Here is a 24,776-nt window from a genome sequence, read left to right on the forward strand (position 1 = left end):
CCAATTATTTTGGGAAATCACAAAGTAATACGTATGCATTGCAGCTGTTTTTTTCTGATGGTAGAGGGCATTGAGGCCAATGTACTAGAGAACAGGATCACATTGTCTCCAGAGAGCCTTGACAGAAAAGTCAAAACCAATTTACTACCGTATTAGAATGGCACTTTTCTTTCTAAATGTAAATTTCTTGGTGTACATCTCAATTTGATTTGCTCTGGAGCAAATGTGGGCTTTTTTAACCTTGAATTCAAATGGAAAGTAAGAATAAAAGATCACATTGTTATCACAGCTAGACGTGAATATTCCTGCATAGAAAATGATGAGAAATAGTTAGATCGTTAGCAAAAAAAAAAAGTGCTAAGTTTCTGTATTTCATAACTTCTAAAAAGGGTAATTGAAATTTTAGAATTTTTGAAGGGAAGGCATATTCATTGCTCAGCTTTTGTGCAGTGTCTATAATGCAGGAATAAAACAATAAATAATAATCACATCAAATGAACCCCAAACCCTCCATTTGTAATTCCATGTTATGAAAGCAGTTATAAAGTTGACAAGTGTGTAAATGATACAGTTTTTTCCATCAGCAACTCGGATGCTTGATAGGTGATAGGAACTCATAAGACAGGGGAACTAAAGAAAACCAAGTCATTTGAAATTTATTAATGCATGTCTTTTTTCATCTAAAAAATGACACTTTTCCTTGATGTTGGTTAGCTATGAAGAAATTGTGCTCAGAATTATACACGTCATTTCAGCTTTCAACCCAGAACAATTTACCTCATCCAGAAAAGTGTATACTTTTAAGAGTAGTGCTGTTAGTGATGCTTTATTCCATATAATTTTAAAAGAAGATTGGTATCTCTTACTGTTTCTGTCACCTGAATACTTAACCCATCTGAGTAAATCAGAAGAATCCAAGTAGATCACAGCAAAGTTAGAAGCTCTTGAAGCATTAATGTATATAATATTTATTTATGCTTTTGTCAGTGTCCAGGCTGAAGTTGGTGCTTTTAAAATCAAGGCTAAAATATGTGATGACTTCAGTGGAAACAGGACTGGATTATGCTCTTATTACACTCTTTTTGCACAGTAGTTTTTCAGTGAAATGTTGTCTGAGCTCTGTTGCAACAGCTGTATTGTAGCTAGCTGTACTTTCAAAATTGTTTTGCTAAAGATCACTGATTTATCAGTTTCCATACTTTCTGCAATCAAAGCAGAGGTTCTTGTCCCTTACATACAGGACTTTTCAAATGTTTTTTAAACAGATTAAGAGTTGAAATACATGTATCCTCTTTATGTTGCTGTGGAGAGTTAAAGGAATTGGATAGTGAAACAGCTGCCAAATCTAGTGCTTAGACTTTTGGCAGGTTTTCATTAATTTTTTTCTGGGGAGCCACTGGTCTCTCAGCTCAATTTATCTTCTATTTCTATTTCATGGGTATTTTAAAAATTTTTGGCTATATATCATGTGACTCTTATTTCTGGTTTTGCCAGCATCTTGGCTTTTTCTGAAAAGCTAAACTTAACCTGTGACTCCTCCATGTGAAAGCATCCTTCAGATAATCATCACATACCTTTCTAAACAATTTTATTTCCTGATGAGATGTCCTGTTTTTCCTGTAAGCTCACATCTCAGATGTGCTGAGTTTAGGCTTAGCAGGATAAAGCTGTTGCAGGACTGAAGGATGAACTCTGCCAATTTAGAGTTGGCTGTAGGCCAGTACAGCTGCTGGTGTAGCACAGAGCATCTTCAGACCTCCTCTAACACAGGTGAGCTGAACCCAGCCCGGCACCAGGCAGAGGCCAGGGAAAAGCAACACGTCCTGCTCTGGCATGGGAGGGCTGAAGAATTTGAGCAGCCAGTAGCTGTTGATGGACATTCAGATCTCATGCCATTGCCTCTGCTTCTACAATAGCACAGTTTTGGACTCCTGAAAAGATTGGCACCTCGTTGGGCTGCAACCTGCATAAGTCCTTGCCCTGAAGTGTTTCCTGTCTGTTGTGAATGGAGCCAGCAGGACAGTGTGTGAAGCAGAGATGGGGCAAAAAGGAGGGAGAGACTGAGAGGAGGAAGCTACAGGGTCTACACTGACACAGCAGTTAAAAACAAATAAAAAAAACCCAAACAAAACCAAACCAAGAAATGCAGCCCAACTTTTTGATGCTGTATTACTAACCCCTCAGTAAACAGATGATATAGGAAACAAACCACATGTGCAACTGAAGACCTTTGATGCCCCTTATACTTGAACTGGCTTTCTTCACCTAGTGTTACTAAAGCCAGCACTGGCATGTACTGCTTCACATCCTGCCTGTATGCTTCTCCCTGGCCAAACCTCTCTCGATCTTCCCTTCTCTGAAGTGTGACAAGGCAACATGGACCATAATACTTCTTCTGTTCTCCTTGTCCCTTCCTCAGTGCAGCCGACATACTGGCGTTGTGTCCATGGGTGCAGATGATGTCCTGCTCTGGCTCAGGCAGTGGCAGTGGGTTCCTCTGCAGTGGGGGCGGTTCTGTGTGTATCCATCCCTCCCTCCCTCCCTGGCTCAGCTCCCCTCTCCAGCAGGAGCTGGTGTGGCTGCTGCAATGCTCTGGGTCATGGCTGCAGTGACGTGTCTGGGACAGTGGAGACACAAACCATCCACAAATGGCCCCAAGGGACATGCTTTTCAGCAACACTGTATTATGAAGGAATGCTTTGGCAGAAGCCACTGTCTCAGGGCTCCAGTTCTGCCTGGATCCTGTTGTAATACGTGTGCTACTAACTGGCTGCTATTTGCAAATGAGAGATGAGTCTCTGAAAATGATGCAGAGTTCTGTTTTGGTGGGAAAATGTCACTAAAGGAAAGTTTGCTTGATGTTTCACTCACCTTTAAACTTCAGAAATTTATGTTACAGTTTCTTATCTTTGTGAACTCTGAGTTAATTTTTAAAATGTTTTGGAAAGCCATGGGTTCATTTTAGGACTGTTATATTCAGCTGCTATTATATTATCCTGTTTGGAAGTTCCCATTCCCTCTGTGGTCTTCTAATTTGAATAATAAGACTTAAAGGCACAATTATTTTGTTGTTAATGAGAGGTTTTCTCGTTTGGGGTGGTGTGTTTTTAAGTGAAATGTAGTTATTTCTTTTTGACACTAGTTGCTTTTCTGTATTCTTTTATTAGGTTTGTGGAAGACAGATTTTCAATCCCTCTTTCTGCTTCTGTGTTTGGTGTCTGGGATTCTTTCCTCCTAGATCTTCTCTGACAGATCTTTAAATCCTCTTCCTCTTCAAGTGAGTGAAAAATCGTTATACTTGCTGTTTCCAGCTTTGTTTTCTGTTGCTGCACCTTTTCTCCCCCCACATTCGCTACCACCTACCTTCTGCACTGTCCTCATCCTTTCTTTGCATGTTTTGTCCAACAGAAGCTTTGATCTTTTTCATCAATAGGTTGCCATCTGCTACGTGTACTTCATTGGCTTTCATGTTTCTGTTATGTTGAATGTGTTATGAAGAATAGATGCAAGACCTTTTAAACATGAATTGTTACAATAAGCAGAGTGCAGAGCATTTAATGCAACTTACTAAATCTGCCTCGGTTTGAGGAGGCACATTGTGTCAGATTAGGATTTGTTTCTTTTTTCCTAGGTGGCACAAAACATCGCACATTTAATCTGAATGATTGTAAGCATTGCACTTCTGATAGAATTGTGTCTGATAGCATTTGGTTTATTATATGTACAGGACTCCTGTTTTATACTGTTGGCATGTAGGACTCCAAGGCTATGTTGATGCAGCTTGTTAAGGTTGCCCTCAACCCTCACTTGGAGTAAGAGCTTGAGGCAAGGTTTCTGCTGCACGTGATGAGCTTGTCTTGCTCCTGCTGGCTGCTGTGTGGGGGTAGCAGACCAGAAAGATGGAGACTGCATTACCTGGAAAATTGATTTGAAATTTTTACAAATGCAGCTTTTCTTCAGCTGCCACTAAAAAAAGGTAATGGTCTGGCTGCTGTCTTCCAGGATGTGACCTGGGAGATCTGTGGCTTGTAATTACTTTTTCTGCATGCTATTACCTTTGGATTGGTGAAATAGTTGACATGATTCTTCTGATTCGTTGTCTGCTTCACAGATGTGCTGTCACAAAAAGGGAGGGTGTGAGTTGCAGATTAAAGTACACCTGAGAATTTAACGGCCTCATTACTCACTTTCTGACACGTGAGGGTGAGGTGAACTACACCTATTGCTCCTTCTGCATTTGGCATCAGGATCTTGAGGAGTGGAGTTAATTTGGTACTGTAGTTCTCCTTGTGGGTAAGAAGGAGCGTGGGAATCTTGCTCAAAATGAAATCAGGTCTAGTCTGTAATTTTCAGTAAATAGGAAGAAATGCTGTGGGAAGACTGAGGGAAATATGACAGCAGGAAATGTGATCGTCCTTGATTTTGGCTTTTATTCTTGGATTCACTGCTGAAGATGACTGGAAAAATAACAAGTAAGGAGATGGGCGAGGAATGGCTTAATCTTTCTTCAAAGCATGCTGAAAAAGATCTAGCATTTGTGATAGGAAGTAAATGTTGTATTATGAGCTGTGTATCAATGCAGTGGAGCTGTGAAGTGTTGCTTTCTAGGGAGAGAGAATTCAGTTTTTCACACCTCAGTAAGAGAGGGTTAGTAGGTGCTGTGACCACCATCTATTGGTGCACACATGCAGAACAGGAAAATAATGACTAAGGAGCTTTTTGTTCCAGCAAACAGAGTTGGAAGTTGAAACTAGTCAAATTCAAGCTGAGGATAAGGTAACCATTTTTAGGTCTTAAAGGAATTATCAAGTGGAACAATTAATTAAAGTGTGGTTTAGTATCCCCTCTACTAGGGGATACTTGAAAACCAAGATGAGGTGTTTGTCGCAGAAGGCAGATATGCTTCAATTAGAGCTACAGGACTTGAAGCAGGAATTAAAAAGAGAAAAGTAAATTGGGTGTCTTGGATTCTGCAGGCTAATGATGAATTGGTGAATCTAGGAAGGGAAGACTTCCACTGCTGCCTGACAGTCATTAGGGAAATGTTATAGGATAACACTACCATTTCGTGGATCCTTCTTTTATTTAATTATATTTACACAAAACTGAAACACGTTTTTGAAGTTAGTTGTCATAAGTAAATATCTTAGTACTAGCTAGCTGTGTCAGCAGAAGTCATAGGACTTCTGTAAGCAGAAAGACAAAGATGGAAAATACACATCTGTGCTGCCCGCTTGAAGTTCTTGCTGTGTTGCTTCAGCATCATCCCTTGATCATCATCTGTCCTCAGTGTCTGTCCTGCTGCCCTGGAGCAAAAAGGACTCTCCTCAAGCTGAGGGAGCAGGCCAGGGTCTCGAGGGACTTGACTGTGGATGTAGCTGAACAGCACCCAAGAAGGCTATGGACCTGCAGGTGCTGTCCTGCAATATCCCTCTGCAGGCAGCACAGAGAACCTGGATCGTTGTGTTGTCTTGGGGCTGTTGTAGGAAACAGTAGCTCATACAGGATCTTCATGTTACTGTGAGGAACATTTCAGACATACATTTCAGGCCCAGAGGTCTGGCCCCACACAGCAGTGGTTCCTGTTCCTGTATGGAAGGAAGAGGTGGGAAATGGAGGAGGTTTTACAGTTCAACCAGTCAACCCTAGAGCAGATCAAGATGAGTATGGACATTGTCAGTGTGTTTCTGGGGTTTTGAGGGACTGCAACAGGAAAATCTTTCTGCCTCTTTGTGATAGATTATCATACTTTAAGCTAATGTCTCCTAAATACTTCAAGTACTTGAGTCATTGTAAGAAAAAAACTTAATTGTATCCCATTGATTTCTAAATGGGGAAAATATATCTCTTGTGTTTAATGGAGGGGCAGTGACAGTAATATATCACTGATTTAGCTAAACTTTATATGCTTACATAAGGAAAGGAAAATGTGCTTGACAAGAAGATGGAAGTGTTTATAGATTTGCATGCTTTGATACTCTGGATGTGATGTCCTGATATCTTGCAAATCTTGTCAAGACCTTTGCTATGGATTTGAAGTTTATTCTATGTTTTGACCATGGAATAAATCAAGGCAATAATTTAGGTTAACTGAAGAAAGAATACATTTAAGCTCTTAAAAGTGTAATTTGTAGGTCACAAAGAAATTCTTGTATACCTAATCCACACTCAGGAGCATACAGTGCTGTGTTCTTATAAACTGACATAGAGGGGGCGAACCCCACCCAGTTCTCCAATCCTGAATTGAGTGCAGAATACAACATAGAATTTACAGGAGTTGCATACTGTATGAAGTGAGAATAACTATTATTCTGATGTAATTAACTCTAAAGGTAAATGGGAATGTGTTCATATCCAACATGGAATTTATTGCATTTTGTAAAAAAATCTTGTATTTCCTTGTTGGTTTAATCTCTTCTCTAGAACTCTGTTAGTGTTCATGGAAGACAGAGTTCAGCTATTTTAATTAATTTATGTTGGCACATAATCACACTCTCCCCCCTTCCCTGCGGAGAAGGGACTGTACCAGTGCAGAATACAAAGCAGTGATGTCTTGGTGTGGATGGGTCAGCGAGCTTAGAACTCTTTTGCAAAGTCAGTGAAATTTGTAGTCTATTCGTATACTCACTTCATCTGTTTCCCAATACAGGATTTGTTTGTGGGAGGTTTTTGTTTGCTTTAAAACTGAAGGAATGTTTTGAGTTCTAAAGAAAAGCTTTTCCTTCTTCTGTCTAAAATGAAAATGCAGGAATAGACATACTCCATTAAAGTTGCTGTTGTAAAAGTTAGCTCACCCTGCTTTTTAATGGAAGATTACTGTCATGATTAGGAAATTTGTATGCTGTGATATCCCTGCACTTTTCTGACTACCATTGAATTGCCCAATATTGAATGAATCCAGATATCTGTGTTTTCTGGTAGGAATCTCCTGTAGTCTGGGATTTCAAACAGTCCTGATTGCCTTTCTGCAGCTTGGAGGTTGCCAGCCTGACACGGGCAGATGCTGATCTGGAAACATATCGAATGCAGATATCTAAAGAAGTGATTGCTATGATGATGAAGAACATGGTCTTAAGCCATAGCCTCTTTCCTCAAGTGGAGAAGAGGATGAGTTCAGTTTTCAAAAAACAGTTTCTTGCAATGGAGAAAGAGATTCAAGAGGAATATGAAAGGAAAATGGTGGCTTTAACAGCTGAATGTAATCTGGAAACTAGGAAGAAAATGGAGGCTCAACACCAAAAAGCAAGAAATTCAAATGAAGAGGCTGAAGAATTAATGAAGAAAATCAATGAAAAGGTAAATCTGTTATAAAATCAAGCTATTTTACATGATATGTAGTTTTATATAGATGATTCATCTTTCAGACTAGAGTGGCAGAGTTGTCCTCTCTGGAGTCCTCAGCACAGGAGACAGGGACCTGTTGGAGTGAGTCCAGAGGAGGGCCACAAAAATGGGATCAGAGGGTTGGATCAGTTTTCCTATGAAGAAAGACTGAGAGGGTTGGGTTTGTTCAGCCTGGACAAGAGAAGGCTTTGGGGGGACCTTATTGTGGCCTTTCAGTACGTAAAGAAAGCTTATAAGAAAGATGGGGAACAAGATTTTTAGTAGGGCCTGTTGCACTAGGACAAGGAGTAATGGTTTTAAGCCAAAAGAATTAGATACAAGGAAGAAATTTTTTACAGTGAGGGTGCTGAAACATGGGAACAGGTTGCCCAGAGAGGTGGCAGAGGCTCCATCCCTGGAGACATTCAAGGTCAGGTTGGACTGGGCTCTGAGCAACCTGATATAGCTGAAGATGTCCCTGATCGATGTATGGGGATTAGACTTGATGACCTTTAGAGGTCCCTTCCACCCAAAGCATTCACTGATTCTATTATTCTTAGAGAGCAGACCTACAATTTAAATGGATTCAAAAATTCAGTTGTCGTAGTTAGGGTAGTGGTTATTAAGAAACTTCACCATAAAATGAGTTTATCTCAAGAGACTCTCTGACACCTGAAAACAGAAGGCTGTTATTACTCTGGTTTTATTTTTAATAGTCACTTAAACCCTTGCAAGGTGTTGTATTTTTAATTACTATGTTTTATTGCGTCAGTGCCTAAGAACTCCAGTCAGACTGTGTAAAGTATTTGCACATTCATAGCAGGATAAACCCTCTGCATAATAAACCTTACAGTCTGCGTAAAAGACTTCTGATATTTATATTCTTATTTTTAAGATAATAGGAGGATAAGCACAACCAAAGGCTGATTTCCTCTGAACTGAGTGAAGGTGATCAGAACAATCGATATTTTAGACAGGGCTAGGATTGGACTTCTCTTGAAATAGTATCTGAATAAAAATGAGATATATCATTTAAGGCAGAGTATGTTTCTTTACAAGATTAGGGGCTCCCTTTAAGTAAAAGCTTAGTGTGTTTACTTAACTTAGCATTAAGTAAAATGCCTGTGTGCGTTGCCTTCATTCAGAGAACTCTGTCCCACTGGGTGGGTATCATTATCCAGGATCTCACAGGTAGTCACTAGTTGGAAATAGAGCCCAGGTCACCAGGCCAGCATCCTATGTACAAAGTGATTCTCCAGTCTTCCACATCTTTTTTTGAAGTATATTGAATGTTTACAGTAAAACTGATTTCTACCACCATCCACTCCCATTTTCTTTTCTTTTCTTTTTTTTTTTTTAATTTCATGTGTCTGGAGAGGAACCTGTTACATTTTGAATTTTTTATCTCTGTAACATTTAATGCTACTCTAATGTTTTATTAGAAGGATGGCTTGGTTGGAATAAACAGTGCAGTTTGTTACTTACCAGTGTGGCTTCACTTCTGGAGGACAAGTGGATACCTGGGTATTGAATGTGATGCTGCTGAGTTTCCAGCTGGCTGTTTCAGTTCAGTTATACAGATAAAAAGAAGTTCTGTTAGAAATATAATCCCTTACACCAATATATTCCCTTACACTTGCTTAGTGTATGCTCCCTTTGCAGATATTGCTGAAGTTTTTTTCCTTCTGTTTTTTGGGTTTTTTTTTGTTTATATTAATAAAGCATTTTTATTTGCTTATTGTATTTGTAGAAACCAATAAATTAGGTCACTGATAATAACTTTTAGAAATTTGTGGTAGAATATCTTTTTTCTAATTAACATTGTTTTTAAAATGTATGCTTATTATTTCATTGTTCTGACTTAAATGGGTGTATTCAGTTTTAATAGGATTTCAGGACTGAAACCTAATAAATTTGTTTCATATATACTTTGTGTTGAATTTCATACAGTTCTGTATAATTTATCTTAAACAATGCTTCTGAATTCTAAAAGCACTTCCTTATGCCTTGGAAGTGTTATATGGGTTAGAGATTGACAGCTGTACAACCCCTGTCATTTGAAACAGATGAAAACCGTGGAGAGTGTATACTGATTTACTGTTAGCCTCTGTTCAAACCTGAAATAACAGCAACCAGAGTATGTGTAATATATATGTCTATGAACTAGTAGCATTGATACTTTAAAATATATTGAATACTGAAAATCACTTCAGATTTATTTACTTCTTTCTTCTCTGCAGCCTGCTGTAGAATGCAGAAGTCTTCTGGATAGGCTTCACAGACTGGAGCAGGACCACGTGAAGAGGTTCCTTCTAGTAAAGCAGGAGGAGTATTTTGAAAAAGCTTATAGACAACTGGCTGTTACCCAGAGAAAGGAGCTCCATAATATCTTTTTTACACAGATAACAAATGCTACTTTCAAGGGAGAACTGAAGTTGGAAGCAGCCAAAACATTAGTGGAGGATTACTCTAAAGTACAGGTAATAGGACGATGACTCCATTCCTAACTTAATGACAGAATACAGACCCACAGTAACTTTTGAGAAATGTTTCAGGAAACATCTACACTCGTAGAACTCTAAAAGAAATTATTTGTGTGTTGTCACACACAACTAATTTTCATAGGGTAATACTAAAAGGTATAATGCTGTCCTTACGCAGCTGTAGACATCTACACAAGTGTGTATTGATGCACACTCACAGCCTTGTTCTACAGCACTGAGATAGATACATTTGCTGCATTGTGTGTTTAGTGCTGATTCCTGCCTTCACAGGTAATATTTCCAAAGTGCCCAAGTGCTTGCAGCTTGTTGTTAGTCTTCAGGGAAGATAAGACCAGTACCTCGCCTGTGTCATGCAGGAGAGAAGTCTGAAAATGTCTACACCATGTAGGGGGAAACTGTGTAATAGAAATCCCCGTTTTTACAGTGCGTATTTTGAGGTATCTGCACATCTTGGGGCTCTGTTTAGCTCCTGAAAGCTCGGTTGGGGCAGCTCTACCCCTAAGCTCTCCCCCACAGGATGGTCTGAGAGCAGATTTGTGCTTGTGCAGCAAACTTCTGGTTCCGGGTCTACCCTCGCTGGTTTTATTGGGGCCCTTGGCATGGGACAGAAACACCAGGGTGCCATTTTCAAAAGTAATTTCAGCCCAAATAGAGGGACTAAGGCAACTAAGAGAAGCAGTTAGGTACCTGAATCTATTTTATGAATGGCATTTTCTAAAATGGATCAGATGCTGTCTAATCTGGGACTTCAGTTTTGGTTTCAGTCACATATTAAGCCTCTTGCAAGAGAATAGCTTGAGTTGTTTCCTCAAGTTTTTGGGGTTTTTTTTACTCCATTTGTATTGAAAGTTAGTATTCTAGATTCCACAACTTCTGGGAAATGTTCTTATGGCTGCGTCTTGAAGAAGAATGATTGCTGTGGTCCTAGAGGTTTAGGGCCTGGTGGTTAAAAAAATATCCTGTGCCCACCTTTGGTCTCTAGCAGACCCACTTGTAAGTGCCTAAACGCTTCCCATTCCCCACTATTTGAAGCAGGAGCTTCTGAATGAGCCTGTGTATAGCAGGCTTGGCTTTTCCCATGCTGTACTGGATACACATGGGAGCCTTGTCTCTGGCTTTGAAGTCAACTGAGACACCTATGAAAATGTTACCATTTATTTAATCATACAATACATAGTAAAGGGGAAAAATAAAAAAAGATAAGAAAGAAAGACTTGATGTCACTTACTGCTGTTATTGAGCACATGCTGTGTTCGAATCACAGTTCAAGAAGGCCTTTCAGCTGTGGAGAGCTTGAAGCAGAAAAACTGGTAGAGTTGTGTGAATTTAATTGTGGGTACCTGATCAAAATGACCTGTTAAATCAGGGTTCTCAGGAGGTGTACTAAATACTCAAGAGAGTGTACACAGTATTGAGGTATTCAGGCCCAAAGCTCAGTTCATTATTTATGTTGCTTGCTTTATTGAAATAACAGTAATAATTTGACATGATGGCTAGAGTTAAGTTGATCCAAACTTACTGGTTTTCACTTGTAAGAGCTTTTAAGCTTTGCCCTGTTAATGAATAAATCTGGTCTGATATACACAGGTGTTAGCTGAAATTAATATTGTATCTGATGAAATATATTTGTTCACATTTTTTCCTGTAGGGAGAGATTGAAGAGCTAATGGATTTTTTACAAGCTAGCAAGAAATATCATCTGAATAAAAGATTTGCTTACAGAGAGTATCTCATAAGTAAGATACAGTTATGGGTTTCTCAAGCCTCTGCTCTTATAAATGCAGCAGCAACCCAGATATCAAGTCTCCTTAATAAGATGGAAAGGTAAATATCTCAGTTGTTTTCTTGGCAGTAATTTTACTACTTTATCTCAAAGACAATAGCATAGTCTTCAGAAGTCTTTTTGTCTGTGTTATCTAGCAGGAAAGGTGCATAAAACTGTTAACTTTTAAGTTAATTCTAAGAAAATACTTTGTAACTGAAAATTTTGTGAGTTAATATCCTGGCAGACACTAAGGTGAAGCATTGTTGTCTGTGTCCACTTTGTAAAGGAAAGAGGTGAATTGCTAGGAACATGCATAGTACCTGCTTGTAATTCTGACTTCTGTGGGAACCAGACTCACGTAAGAGTCTCAGTGTCTGTACATCCATTATTCCTGTACACACTCCTCAGTCATGTGGAAAGTCCTGCAAGGGTCCATTGCAGCATGTAGCAATTAAGGCCATTTGTCTGGGACTTTATACACAAGCACTGGATTTAACAGAAAAGTGCAATTTTGTTTCAGTTGTGATTGAATGTTTTTGAGGAGCTGGGTGTACAGGCGCAAGCTGGAAAACATTTTCTAAAGAAAGTTGCCTGAATTTATAAATAATGTAACTGGGGAGAATCTTGACTAGGAGAGAATTACTCGTGTTGTAGGGAATATTAAAAAGGTCAGGTGAACTAAAAATTGGATCTGGAAATGGACTTTTGTAATACAATAATTTAATTTATTTGGGATATCATACCAGATCCAGGCTGATTCAAATACTCTGTGAGGATACTCATACTCAAGATGAAAAGACAGAAACAGTAACTTACTGGAGACATAGTTATATAAAATGACATGGCAGCGTGGAACATTGAGAAAGACCTCTCGCTGCTACCCAGAGCACAGTGGGATATCTTAGTTTGACATAGAGGGAGATTACTGAGGATCATGCCAGTGCAGCAAAATACTTTTGTGGGCAGGAAAACAACCTAGCACTGCTGCTGTTGATATCATACACACAGCTTTTTTTTTAATATATATATTTTAGACGTCTATATTAGTGTCAGTCACTGACAACATGTGGAACATGCATTAAGAGAACAAGTGTAAATACTAGCCTTTACATGGTGTTTTTTATTTCATAATTTGATTTAATATAAAAGTAATTCAATATTAGGAAGCAGGAAGTCTGTTAAAAGCTACTGAAGAGTCCATCTGTTGATACAAAGAAGTAATTTGCCTGTTTTTTTCTAACATTTCCGTGCTTTTCTTTTTGATTGTCATGTGTGCTGCCTCTTTGGAGTCAGACACTAAGTTTAGCTTCAGCATTCATCGACCAGAGAGAGGTTCTTCCAGTACACTTGCACTGCTTTGCCTGTGCTGCTAACATCTGCAGCTCTGTGTGTGGCTCAAAGACTAAAATAAATGTCTTGGCATAGGCAATGTAATTCAGACACCTCTTTCACAGGGAGTCCTTTTCCATCACTTCATGCCTCTCTTTGGAACTGGATTATGTGGAGTGTTCTGAGATGTTTTCACAGATGTGGTTATGTAAAAAGCCTTTGTGTGAAACTCACCTGTCTGACCACTGCATATGTGACTTAAATCATTGCAGTGAAAACCTGGGACTTCTCAAGCGGAAAAAATAGTTTCCAATCATTGTTTAATGCCTGTTATTTCACCTAGAGACATGAAACGGGTCTTCTACAGAACAGAGAGGACATATGTAGTATTAGTAATCCAAGACCTTGTGGATGTCATCCCCAAAAATGTACCAAACAAAAAAAAAATATACTCCTCTCAAACCCCTCAAAACTTTCAAACCAAACAAGCATCATTACCAAGATGAAAAATTAATTTTTCTAGCACTCCCTTATTAAGATTCTAAGAGAGTACAGTGGTTGTAGTGCTCTGTGGACAAAGGAAACGTCTGTGGTTGGGAATAGCATTTGTAGGGAAGCAATCCCATCTGGCTTCCTGGGACTAGAACTAGTTATTTTCCTGTAACTTCCCACACCTGCTGTGGCACCAGTTCCTTTCAGGCAAATGTTGGCCAAACTGTTATGTTATGTTAATAATTCTGTAGCTGTTGATTATAAAATTCCCAAATGTAGGGTTTCAGATTATTTGCTAGTCCTTTTTTTCTTTCCTACAGGCAAACTGAAATAGTCTAGTATAAACCCTGAGGAAGTTATCATCTATGCTAGGTAGGCTTGCATTTCAGTTTCTAATTATAAAGTAATTTGGGGAATATTTACAAATTGGAGCATTAAGATTTGAGCAGCAAGAGAATTCTGTTCTAAATGGCCAGTACTTAAGATCTGTATCCATAATATCCTCTTATTTTTCACTTTAGTGTTATATCTGCTTGTCTAAATATAGATACAGGTCTGTCTTAATCTGTTGTGTCCAGTGTGCCCTAAATTTACTATTATAAATGGAATTTTAAAGTGCAGATCTCTTTGTATGGATAATAGAAACTGAGAAAAGATACAGATTAGATATACCACTGATAAACTGATTCAGGGATACATAAACCAGCAGATAAATGATGAGAGGAGAGGTCTTTAAAAAACAGCCCTTAATAGGATGTGTAAAATCGATCACTTTCAAATTAACACAAAAAAAGAATCTGGGTGGTCAGAAATAGAGGTTATAAAAAGTTAAATAAAACCAAACTGGTTTTAGGGAGGGTTATGAACATTGAAAATTCAATAGAGCAGCCAGTTTTCAAGCTGGGATTTCTAAAGTTAGTCTGCAAATAAAATGTCCCATTTGTCAGGACTGGCTGTGGGTACTCCCTGCCTTTGGAAATCAAGTTCATGGACTGAAGTGCCGAAAGGCAGGAAAGCCAGTTTTAAAATATAATCCATGATGATAGATTTCAGGAATGTCTACCTAGGCTTTTTGTGTTTTCCCTTAAAAAATAAATGGGCAGGAGGGTGACACGTGGGGCAGTCTTCATCCTGGGTTGTTTCAGCTGTTTTCAGGTTCCCAGCCTTTTTGAACTGCAGCAGCTGTAATGTGTTGCATCATTCTTTTACCAGTGTCTACTTTTTTCACAAGAAGTTTCCTTCCCTCTTTGGTCTCTTAAAAACTGAATCCTGTTCTGCTGAGTTGCTAGGTACAAACAAGTCAAACTCCTTTATAAACTTTTCCTAGAATTCTATTTTCTATAAGACCTCAAACATTTCTTGTGAACTGTGTTTTTAAAGTAGGCAATTGATTATCTTTGACACAGAATTTCAAAGGAAAACATCCCGTATTGGTCTCTTACTCTTCTGAATAACCTTAATTTATATGGAGCTGGTTACAAGCAAAGTAATTTTCTGAACAATGTCCTGCAGGACCTCTCAGTGAGTTGGTATGGGAGAGTCAATGCCTCTCGCAGTAATGCGTTTGTGTAAAGTTTTCTAATAATCTCTTAGAACCTTTTTTGCTTGTAGCACTTTGCTATATAGAACATTTATTGCTGAATTATTTACCTAAATTTTGATCTGGGCCCTGGCAAGATGCCAGCCAATTCAGCAGCTGAAATCCTGAAGAAGCTGAAGCAGAGTAACATGGGCATCGTCTAGCAGGTTCTGTCTGAACAGTGTTGTGATTCAGCCTCTCTGTACATACAGGCTGGCACAAATTTTCTTCTTCATATCTCCCTCCCTTATGTTTTGGTGACACTCCTATGCCTTTTCCAGCTTTCATAAAACAACCTTCCTTTGCTGGGGTCCAGCATCACTTAGATATTTCTCCGTAGCATCAGAGACCAACTACTGCTTTTTACTTTAGTGTCCTCACTACACGTTTTCTCCTAATTTTGTTGGCTTTCATTCGGTATAGAGAGGTCAAGATCTGCCTCTGATTGACCTATGGTACTGGTGCTGTTGGTTACACACTTGGTTGTTGTTCCTTCCGTGGCACTTGCTGCATTTGGGAGGTTCTCCATGTAAACATCCTTGTTACTGCAGTATTCCTAATTCATTAAAATTCCCCTTGTTCAAAGACATTGAACATGTGCCTGCACATTTATTTGGTGATTAGATATCTGGTATGCTGAGACCAAGCAGTTTATCATACAGTCTATACTGTCTCATTATCTTTCTCCTCTCCTTTTATTTTGTATTTCAATTCAGAGCCCTTTGGGAACAGGACATCTTTTAATTCTAATACTGTAATTATTTTTATACTGTATACAAAAGCAGAAATGAGGTCTCTTGCCAGGATTGAGCCTTCTAGGAATTAAGATAGTGCTGCTTATCTGAGTATATTGCCACATAAACTGCCATAGACTTCTGTCACAGTGGACATTTTGCACATTATTTTAGTTATCTTGTATTTCTAAATAAGTAGGTTCAAAAAAAAAAATCACTAGGTAGGTTTTACAATACGTTATCACCTTCTGTTTGAACTTTGGGCATATATGATCTCAAAACTGAAACAATGTAGACTTTTTTTTTCTAATCCTAGGAACAGGTAGGTATATATCAGTCATTTTATGTTGCATGGCTTCATCTGTATCTTTCACTTGCTGGATAGTTCCAGCACATGTATCTTTCTGTATGGCAGCCCCTTTTCACTGCTCTGGACAGAGATTTTAATTGGAAGCAACAAGCCTGGGTTTACTTCCTCAGTACAAGACAGAATGAAGGTGTTAAAAATAATATCTTGCTGATATTTTTCCTTGGGTTTGATCAAAAAAGGGAGGCAAGACTTAGAGTTACCAGATATGAGTAGTAAATTTAGTGCTGTTGAATTGTTTGGTTTTTTTTTAACGTAACACTGAAATTTAACATTGATTGCCTTGAAAGCAAAAATGACTTCGCCAAAAGATTCAAGAATGATCCTTGGTGGATTGCCCTCGAGGTACTGAGATGTATTTTAGTCCTCTTAGCAGAGTTTAAAGAAGTACAATAGATAGAATTGGAACAGCTCTGCAAAGGAGACTGTCTCTGGTTGACATAACTTAGATCTGTTTAGTCACACAGTTCATCTGGCACATTTGTTATGTAGGAGCTGATGTTTTGTGGCTTGCTCAGATAGTTGTGGGTGCTTGAGCAGTAGATGGAGAGGTGAATTGCAGAATCTGGCCACTGGTTACAGTGCAGTGGCTGCAAACAAGCTAATGCATTAATCTTCTGGTTTATTTCTTTTAGCTTTTGAGGATTTTATTTGAAAGTAAGCTGTTACAGGATCAACAAACCCTAATAAAGCAGAATGAGAAACAGTCGTTTCTGGAGAAGAACTTGCAATGTTTAGCTGCCACTCTAACAAGCCAGGTCTTATGTTGGAACAGGGACTTGGAAGCCCTGGATTCATCTGAATCCAGGCTCAGTGTGTAATGTCATGTCTTCTGGAAAGTGAGGATTTGAAAAACAAACCAGAAAAGTGTTCAGACAACATCTAGGTTTGGGTCAGAAATTTGTACTTTCTACTGAAAATTTCCATTTTGACCTTTTCAACCCCGTATCTTCTAAGCCCACTGTGTTTAATACTAGAAATTATAACTCATAAATGTCCAGCAGCCTGGTCTGAATTAAGATGTTCTTTTACCCTTCTATTGTGTGACAAAGATTTTGGGAATTTCTGGTGTAAATATAATAGGTAATTTTGGAAATTTAATCTGCGTTTATGGGGAGGGAGGATTTTCTAACTGTTGCAAGCATGGTTGGGATCTTGCTTACTCTTTGAAATTAAATGCTGTAGCAACTGGAGAGAGATCATTGTCTTAAAACTTCCATTTGAAAGCACAATGTGCTTAAGACTGAGAAATCACACTTAGATGATAATGATTTCAAATTAGTGAAATACAGTGATTTTCCTGATGATGTAATAGGAAATCTGAGTGTAAGTCTTTTCATGGATATCATTGCTTACCATCTTTAAAACATTTTTAAATATTTTTCACTTGATGAGATTACAACCTTTAAAGAGAAAATAATTTCTAATGAGAAGGAATTATAAAAGACATCTAGAATCACACTGCAGTGGCATTAAAAGAAAAATGTATATGTTATGAATAATATATAAGGCTTAAAATGTCTCATTTGAATATCATATACATTACTAAGTGATTAGTAATTGGGCTTGCATTTGCCTTTCCTTCCTTCCTTCTTCTTTCCCTTTTTCTACCTTTACAAGCTGCCTCAATTCTGTATCCATCTCTGAGATTATCCTTCTGTTATCCACTTGCTTGTTTGATCCCCCCAGGTATCACTGATAAAGAAACAGATAATTCTGTGTATCTGCTTTGTTGAGCCTTGTTATGGTACTAACTGCCTCAAATATCCTTTCGCTCTTAAGAATTTGGGATAACAGGCTTCAAACCTGTTCTTACAGAGCAGGTCATCTACCTGAAAGTCATTTGGGAGTGATGCTGGACCGAGTTGAGGCTGAAATTAATTCTGTTAAACAGAAATTCGATCATGATTTAAAACAAGAGAAGCAAAAGCTTTGCCAGAAACTCATTACCAAGCGAAGGCGAGAAATGCTACAAAAGGTAATTATTTTCAGTATATTTATTTCCACAGGGGTTATCATGAATTAAAAATGGAATTAGTTGAACAATAAAGCATGGCTCTTAGGACTGGGTCAAAGCTGTCAGGAGCATGGAGGAAAAGAAGTGTCTGTTGTTTTTAGCTGTGTACCACTGTCTGCTGTCGTAATTATGCAGTAATTAATAGCTGCTTTTCTAGAAAACCATGCAAGGAAGTAATGTAACAGGAGAAACTTGTGAAGCCCCTCTACTTAGCCTAACCTGTGCAAGAAGGTTATGACAAGCCTCTGTAATCTGCAGGCAACTTTGGTTCTGCAGTCGGTGACGGAAGTGGCACAGATCTGTGACAGTTTTCTATGGGCTTCCTGGCTATGTGTGACTGAATGACTCCTACAGCACAGTTAAAACTCAGCTGCAAGCCAAAACTATTTAAAAGATGCTGTGCCTTTGGCTGCTCGTGGTAGGACTCCTGTCACCTAACCTTAATTATCTGTAAATCAGGGCTAACTCCAAGAGCTCCAAATGATCTCAGAATGGAACATAACTTGCAGGTGATTCGAGAGGAATGGAAGGGACTTGTTATCCAAAAGTCCCTATCTTTCTCTGCCTAAAAGATGTAGAAAAAACTCCATTGGTTTAGGTGATATTTCTTTAGATGACCAAAGTTAGGTGAGGTTAGTTTTACCTTTTGCGGGATATATTTCAATGTTTTCTTCTCTTTAACAAGTGTCAGTGCAAAGAGAGACAGCAGGTATAAAGATGGAGATTTCATTTGTTGTCACTATAGGTACCTTTGGTTTAGCTTTCCAATGAAATTGCTGCGTGCTCTAAGATGGGGGAAATAAAATGGGAAAAGAAAAACCACCTCTTTTTTTTTCATCTTTTTTATTTCTTCTTTTTCTTCTTTGGCATTTGATCCAGATTCTCTTCTGGATTGCTGCCAGATAATTACAGTTCAGCCAATTGGGATTATGTCAAACCACAAGATCATGCATTTGTTTAGATGTTAGCCCTTCTGTCTAGCAACCATCCAAATTATCAGAGGCCTGTGTTAGGCCTTCTACTAATCATATGAATTATCACAGGCCTACTAGGTGCACACAAAGCCATAATGTTGAGGGCTAGGTAAGTCTCCAGATGACAAATGTTTTGAGGACACTAAAAACCAAAAGTCTAATATTTTGCGTTGCTATGAAATAAATGTTTAAAGAGCTAGAATTTGAGGTGTTCCATCTCTTATCCTTATTAATCCTTTGGCAGATGAATCAGCAGAAAGAGCATCAGAAGGAGCAACTGTCACTTGGAAATGCCTTCAAAACTACTAAGGAGGTCACTGACTACCTGAGTCACTGGAAAAATCTTCTGAGTGATCACACCATTGAATTTGAAGAACTTACTGAAAAGCTTGACAATGAGGCCAGTGAAGAGCTGAGGGAGCTTCTATTTAGTCTAACAGAGAAAACTGTTGAAGAGCTTAAACGTGTTCACTATGGAGTATTTGTGCAAGAACTGGTAAAGCTCAGTGTGCCAAAGATGTTCCTGCTGGAAGCTGTAGAGGAGCATAAGAAAGAGATGGTTGCTAAACATGAACAGCTTGAAAGGGAAGAGCTTGACAAGAGCATGGCCACTGAAGAGCTGCTTCAGCTCACCAGGCAGAAGCTGAGCCAAGAAATGGAAATGAGCCTTTTGGAACAAAAAAAATTAAGGAGCTGGGAACAACTGATATTGATGCAAGTATCACTCTATACCCTTCTCTTAGTTATTCTTGCAAATAGAGATGAACTAGGAGTTTTCCCACCTATCTGGTATAGTTCCTAATGGTAAGTTCTTTGCTGTGCACTTGGGAGTTGACTTTCCCTGTGCCACTGGTGGATGAGCCAGCACTCCTATCACTGCAGTAGAAATCCTGGGAAACAGCAGGTTTGAAACCAAAAAGGTGGAGTTTTTTTATACCTCTGCTCACTCTGTGTCAAGTTTCAGTTCTCCATCTCTCATTATTATTCAGTCTGTTCTCAAAGGTCCAGCACTTTGGAAATGTCATTTGCTATGTCAGGCCTAATTAGCCCCATGTTCAATTTCAATATATTCCTTCTAGCCACAACTCAAGCCTTGTTCATTTGGTACTGATTTTAAGCACTGCCACAGTATTTCCCCATATTCTATAAATACACAGCACAGCAGTGTACCTCGCCATCTCATGGGCTCCGTGCATCAGAGTTGGCTGATCTGGCCTGTTGACAAAGTGCCCCTGGCATCAGGCCCCAGCCAGAGAGGTGTCAGGGTATGGACAAGTTTGCAGAGAGGTTTGGTTGCCCTGGGCAAACATTTTGGCCATTGCTGATGGAGGACATGGGACAGGGAGTGGTGGCCTTGCCACCATTTGGAGACTTTGTTCGGGGAAGACCACGGCTGCAGCCAAGACTCAATGTGCGTGGTGCTTGAGAGCTCCCCAAGAGATTGACACCATTCGTTGGCATTTATTCTGAGCTCTCAAGTACATTTTTGGCTAGTTGTATTACGTGAATATTTACACTACTACGCGTCCTTTACAATGTCCATTTCATAACAGACATTGTTAGAGACATGGGAACATGAAAAAGGAGTCTTCTGTCAGAAGTGCAGCTTTAGGGGAAGCTACTGGAACCACAAAACGTGTTAGGCTGTCTGCCCCTGGAGCAAACATACTGGGCATGAGAAGTAGAACAGAAGGGGGAAAAAAAGCATTAGTTAAGGCTTCTCCTTCATACTTTTTTCCAAAGCAAAACAGATTTGCATGGGCAGTTCTGTCCAGACAGCATCTTTATAAGTTTGCCTAAAGCACAGTGTTAAACCATATAAAAAAAAACAATGAAAGGAAACCTTGGCCATTGCATGTTTGCTTTGTTAAAGAACAAAAGAAGTGTATTTGTCTTGTTTTCATTCTAATTTCAAGGCCTCTGTATTTTATTTAGCATTTTGAATACTTTTTGAAAATCCATTCCAATGTATTTTCTAGCTTGTCTTATTATGTGTTATTTATATTGCAGCTTGTCTTATTATCTGTTATTTATATTGCTGTGAGCAGACCTGCACGGGCAAGGCAGTAGATTGTATGACCCAGCAGGTCTTTCCTATTTGAAACTTAGGATCCCATGATAATTGCGTTCCAGCCTGCAGCGTCAGCTGTTGTGTTTGTCTTTATTTACACCAACAGTAAGCTGGTTGGTTTTTTTCCAGTAAGATATTGGAAAATAGATACAAAAAAAGCAGCATTTGCAAAACTGTTCTGTCAAAAGCCCCTTAAAATCTATCACTGTTTTTTTGTTCAGCCCACTGTCGGTTTTAGTATTTTGATGCCAGATCTCATATATATGTTCTCATCTTCTGTCTTGTTTTCACAAATAATTAATTTCAATGATAGATTTTAATTGTTCTTGCTTATCAAAGACCATAAGTTAGTCCAGAATATTTATGAAGATTGTTATTTCTTCAAGTCCTTTTTAAACATAAACAAGACACGACTACGATTTACAGTTTGGGAGGTTTTTATGTATCTATATATGCATGTATAGAATGGACTTTCTTCTGAAAAATCTTAAGACAGCATGGGAAATGGTTAAGTATATTGTAAATGCTTGCCTGGAGTCATACAGCCTTTAAGTAATTTTTCAAAGAGAAAAGGTATGCATTGAAATATATTTAAATTTAAGATTTAGTTGCACTTTGAAACAGTAAAAAGAAATAAGAATTTCTGAAATCAGAAATATTTTAGTGAAATGATGAGGTGGTATAAGCAGCTGCTGTACTGAATAAAAGAATCAGTCCTAATGGAACATACAGTATAATATTTAAAAGAAAAATACTTTTTAGAAAAATACACTGTTCATGCTTTAGATACAAATACATTTTTTGGGAGATAGCAACATTTTTTGTTTGGATGTTTACTCTATTTTTTATAAAATTCTCTTAAGGAAATATTTCAGTCACAGGATAAGGTGATGAATGTAGTCTAAGGTAAGTCCTAACTGGAAGATGAATTCAGGTTTTATCATAGTTTATTTTTAAGTCAAATTCAGCTTGACCTGAGGATCAGTTCCCCAGACTTCTGCATCAAGAACCTTTCTTCTACAAACTGGGAATTCTGAGTGGTTCAAACTGTTGCTAAAATATATTCCATGTTGTTCAGACTGCTAAAAGCTTTTTTGCAAAGAACTGCTAGAATCCTTCTGACTTGGTGATGGGAGGGATGACATAAATGAGTTTATAATAGAGACACTTTTTATTTACTGTGGTTTTTTTTTTTTCCCCTGTTGGTAGCTATGACTGCTAAGTGCTGGGAAACAGTACAGGGAGGCTCTACAGGAAGCTTTTATCTCCATTTCAGCCCTAAGTTCCGGGTTTGTGTTGTCTGAAGAGGTGGAAGCAGTCTGTGAATAGGAAATGTGCTATATTTAAAAAAAAAAATTCAAAACCTGTTTCTCCTTTAAAATGAAGTTTTACAGTCCAGAAGTTCTGTATGATGAATTTAAAGTATCCTCAAGGATATTTTGAACATGCTGAGCAGGTCAGTCCTAATTGTAGAATCCTTAACTGATGTATGAATAAGACAAAAAAGGATGGTCATTGTCATGTGAAGTCTCTTATATGTGTGTCTCTTGTAATTTACATAGGATAGTCTGAACAGGAAATGGCTTTTCTTTTTTTAACAGGCAGCTTCTAAGTTTACCCCTCTCACTCTCAGAAGAGGAATTGCTTAGAATGAGGCAAGAGCTGCACTGCTGCTTCTCTCAGGTGGACAGCAGGTTGGCATGGCCCAAGATAAGAGCAAGAACCTTGCTTCAGGCTTTCGAGATGGAGCGGAAGGACAGAGAACTGCTGGAAATCGACCAGGCTTTAGCAATGGCCAATAAACAGGTGGGGACAATTTGGGATCAGTATGGAGATGTGCAAGAGGTTTGTGAGTGTATCCACAAGTTGGTGACCTCAGCTTCAGATAAGAGTCCACAGCTTCTCCGTAGGTGTGACAGTGGTGCTCGCTTCTGTCTGTGTGGATCGGTGGACCTTTAAGATAATTGTTTGGGTAGCAGTTAGATGTTTTATTCACATACACGTGTATATTGCTGCTGCTTGCTGGTCCTCCAGCTTTCATAAGAAGGCCACATAGGTATAAAGAAGCAGATAGGTGGCCAAGAGGTCAGTCAACTGAAATGCCAAAAATGGGAGTAGTGCTGAGCCTGGCTCTGAATGTCAGGAGCAAGCTGGGTCCTTTACAGCCAATACTGTGCTTTCTCTGCCAGCCCCTACATGGTACTAGATTTGGCACTAGATCAAAGGATTTAGGGAGGTTTTTTAGAGGACTGTCTTGTCCATGTAGGAAAGGTATGAGGAGTGTTAATTCCTTCAGTAAAATGTAAAACCTGTGGAGTTGTAAATTGCTTTATTTTTTTAAATAGGAGGAAAAGAAGTGTTTTCCTGCATGAATTGTATCTGATACCATCTTAAAAAAGGACTTTGCCTTGCTTTTTGTTCAGTTCTGTTTTCTAAATGCATAAACTAACTTGGGTTAATTGTACTGGAAATTAACCCAGTTCAAAACCTGAATAATTTCTAAATTACTAAAGAAGGGAAATGACTTTGCAAAGCCTTATAGATGAACAGATGTTATCACTTCCCCAAGAGTACATTATACTTAGTTGATATTCTTGTAAAGAAACATAAAGGTCAACAATAATTTGATTACATGGAATGGTGCCCCTTAATACTATCATGGTTCATTTGTGATTCATACACTGTGTCTTGAAAACAATGTAGTTCTTAAATTAATATTCTTTGTTCATTTTTAATGATACTGAGGAGACAACATAGGAGTTAAAATCTTCTTATCACTGTTAAAGCTTGTTTAAAATCAAATATCTGCCTGGTAATTTTCATGGAAAGGGTGAATATATAATTCTGTTTAAAAGAAATTAAAAATGGAATTTCCAGCTTATCTGAATGTCTGAAAGGAATCGTCTGAATCAATAGACAGCACCTTAATTTCAGAAATATTTTCTCAGTTAAAGTTGTCCTTGCCAAGCATTTCATTAACTGGTGGATCTGCCAATAATAGCAAGCAATTATGTTAGCATCTTCATGTACATCTTACAAATAAAGCATTTTGTGCTCATCTTCTTACAGCAGCATTCTAAAATGAAAAAAACAGGGTCCAGGAATAGAAATAAGATAGATATTCTGAAGAAATCTTTACAGGACAAAATTTTCATTTATGAAGATTCAATGAAAGATGAAAATTTGAATAAGGTAAGTGCAGACCTTTTCTGTGCCGAGGTCAAAACCTATATCTTTAGTAATTAAAGAATGACAGTTTTCCATCAATGTGAATAAGGACAAGATAAAAAAGGTCTGGCATGAGGTGTAGTGGTATAATGTATCTCTCTGCTCTTGCCTGCATTTGTCAAGATGTGTTTCAAACTCAACATTATTGGCTCTATTTTATTTTTTCAGTTGCAGAACTGATTTCATGTCTCACCCTGTATTCTTCCAGTAATTTTGGGGCTTGGTATATGCGTGATTGCAAGGCTTCTCTAGATCCTGAGGTTTTCTTAGTAAAGCTTTCAAAAGGTAGAATCACAGAATCCTTGAATGGTTTAGGCTTAAATGGGCCTTCAAAGGTCATTTAGTCCAACCCCCCTGTAGAGAGCAGAGACATAGAATCATAGAATCCTTTAG

The 24,776-nt window shown here is 38.4% G+C and overlaps 1 protein-coding gene across 1 annotated transcript in view; it reads left to right on the forward strand.

Annotated features, from left to right (window-relative positions):
- EVC2 (Ellis van Creveld syndrome 2) overlaps positions 1-24,347 on the forward strand; it is a gene marked incomplete at its 3' end in the record, with an annotated part of 46,024 nt that extends 21,677 nt beyond the window's left edge. Inside the window, exons 9-15 of the mRNA XM_008946837.1 lie at positions 6,972-7,296; positions 9,564-9,803; positions 11,476-11,651; positions 17,912-18,071; positions 19,341-19,798; positions 22,757-22,961; positions 24,225-24,347. Of these exons, the coding sequence (XP_008945085.1) occupies positions 6,972-7,296; positions 9,564-9,803; positions 11,476-11,651; positions 17,912-18,071; positions 19,341-19,798; positions 22,757-22,961; positions 24,225-24,347 (1,687 nt within the window). The remainder of the gene's footprint in view (positions 1-6,971; positions 7,297-9,563; positions 9,804-11,475; positions 11,652-17,911; positions 18,072-19,340; positions 19,799-22,756; positions 22,962-24,224) is intronic.
- Positions 24,348-24,776: the final 429 nt, after the last annotated feature.

The sequence above is a fragment of the Merops nubicus genome, unplaced genomic scaffold (assembly GCF_000691845.1).
Source record: "Merops nubicus isolate BGI_N331 unplaced genomic scaffold, ASM69184v1 scaffold8839, whole genome shotgun sequence".
NCBI lineage: Eukaryota > Metazoa > Chordata > Aves > Coraciiformes > Meropidae > Merops > Merops nubicus.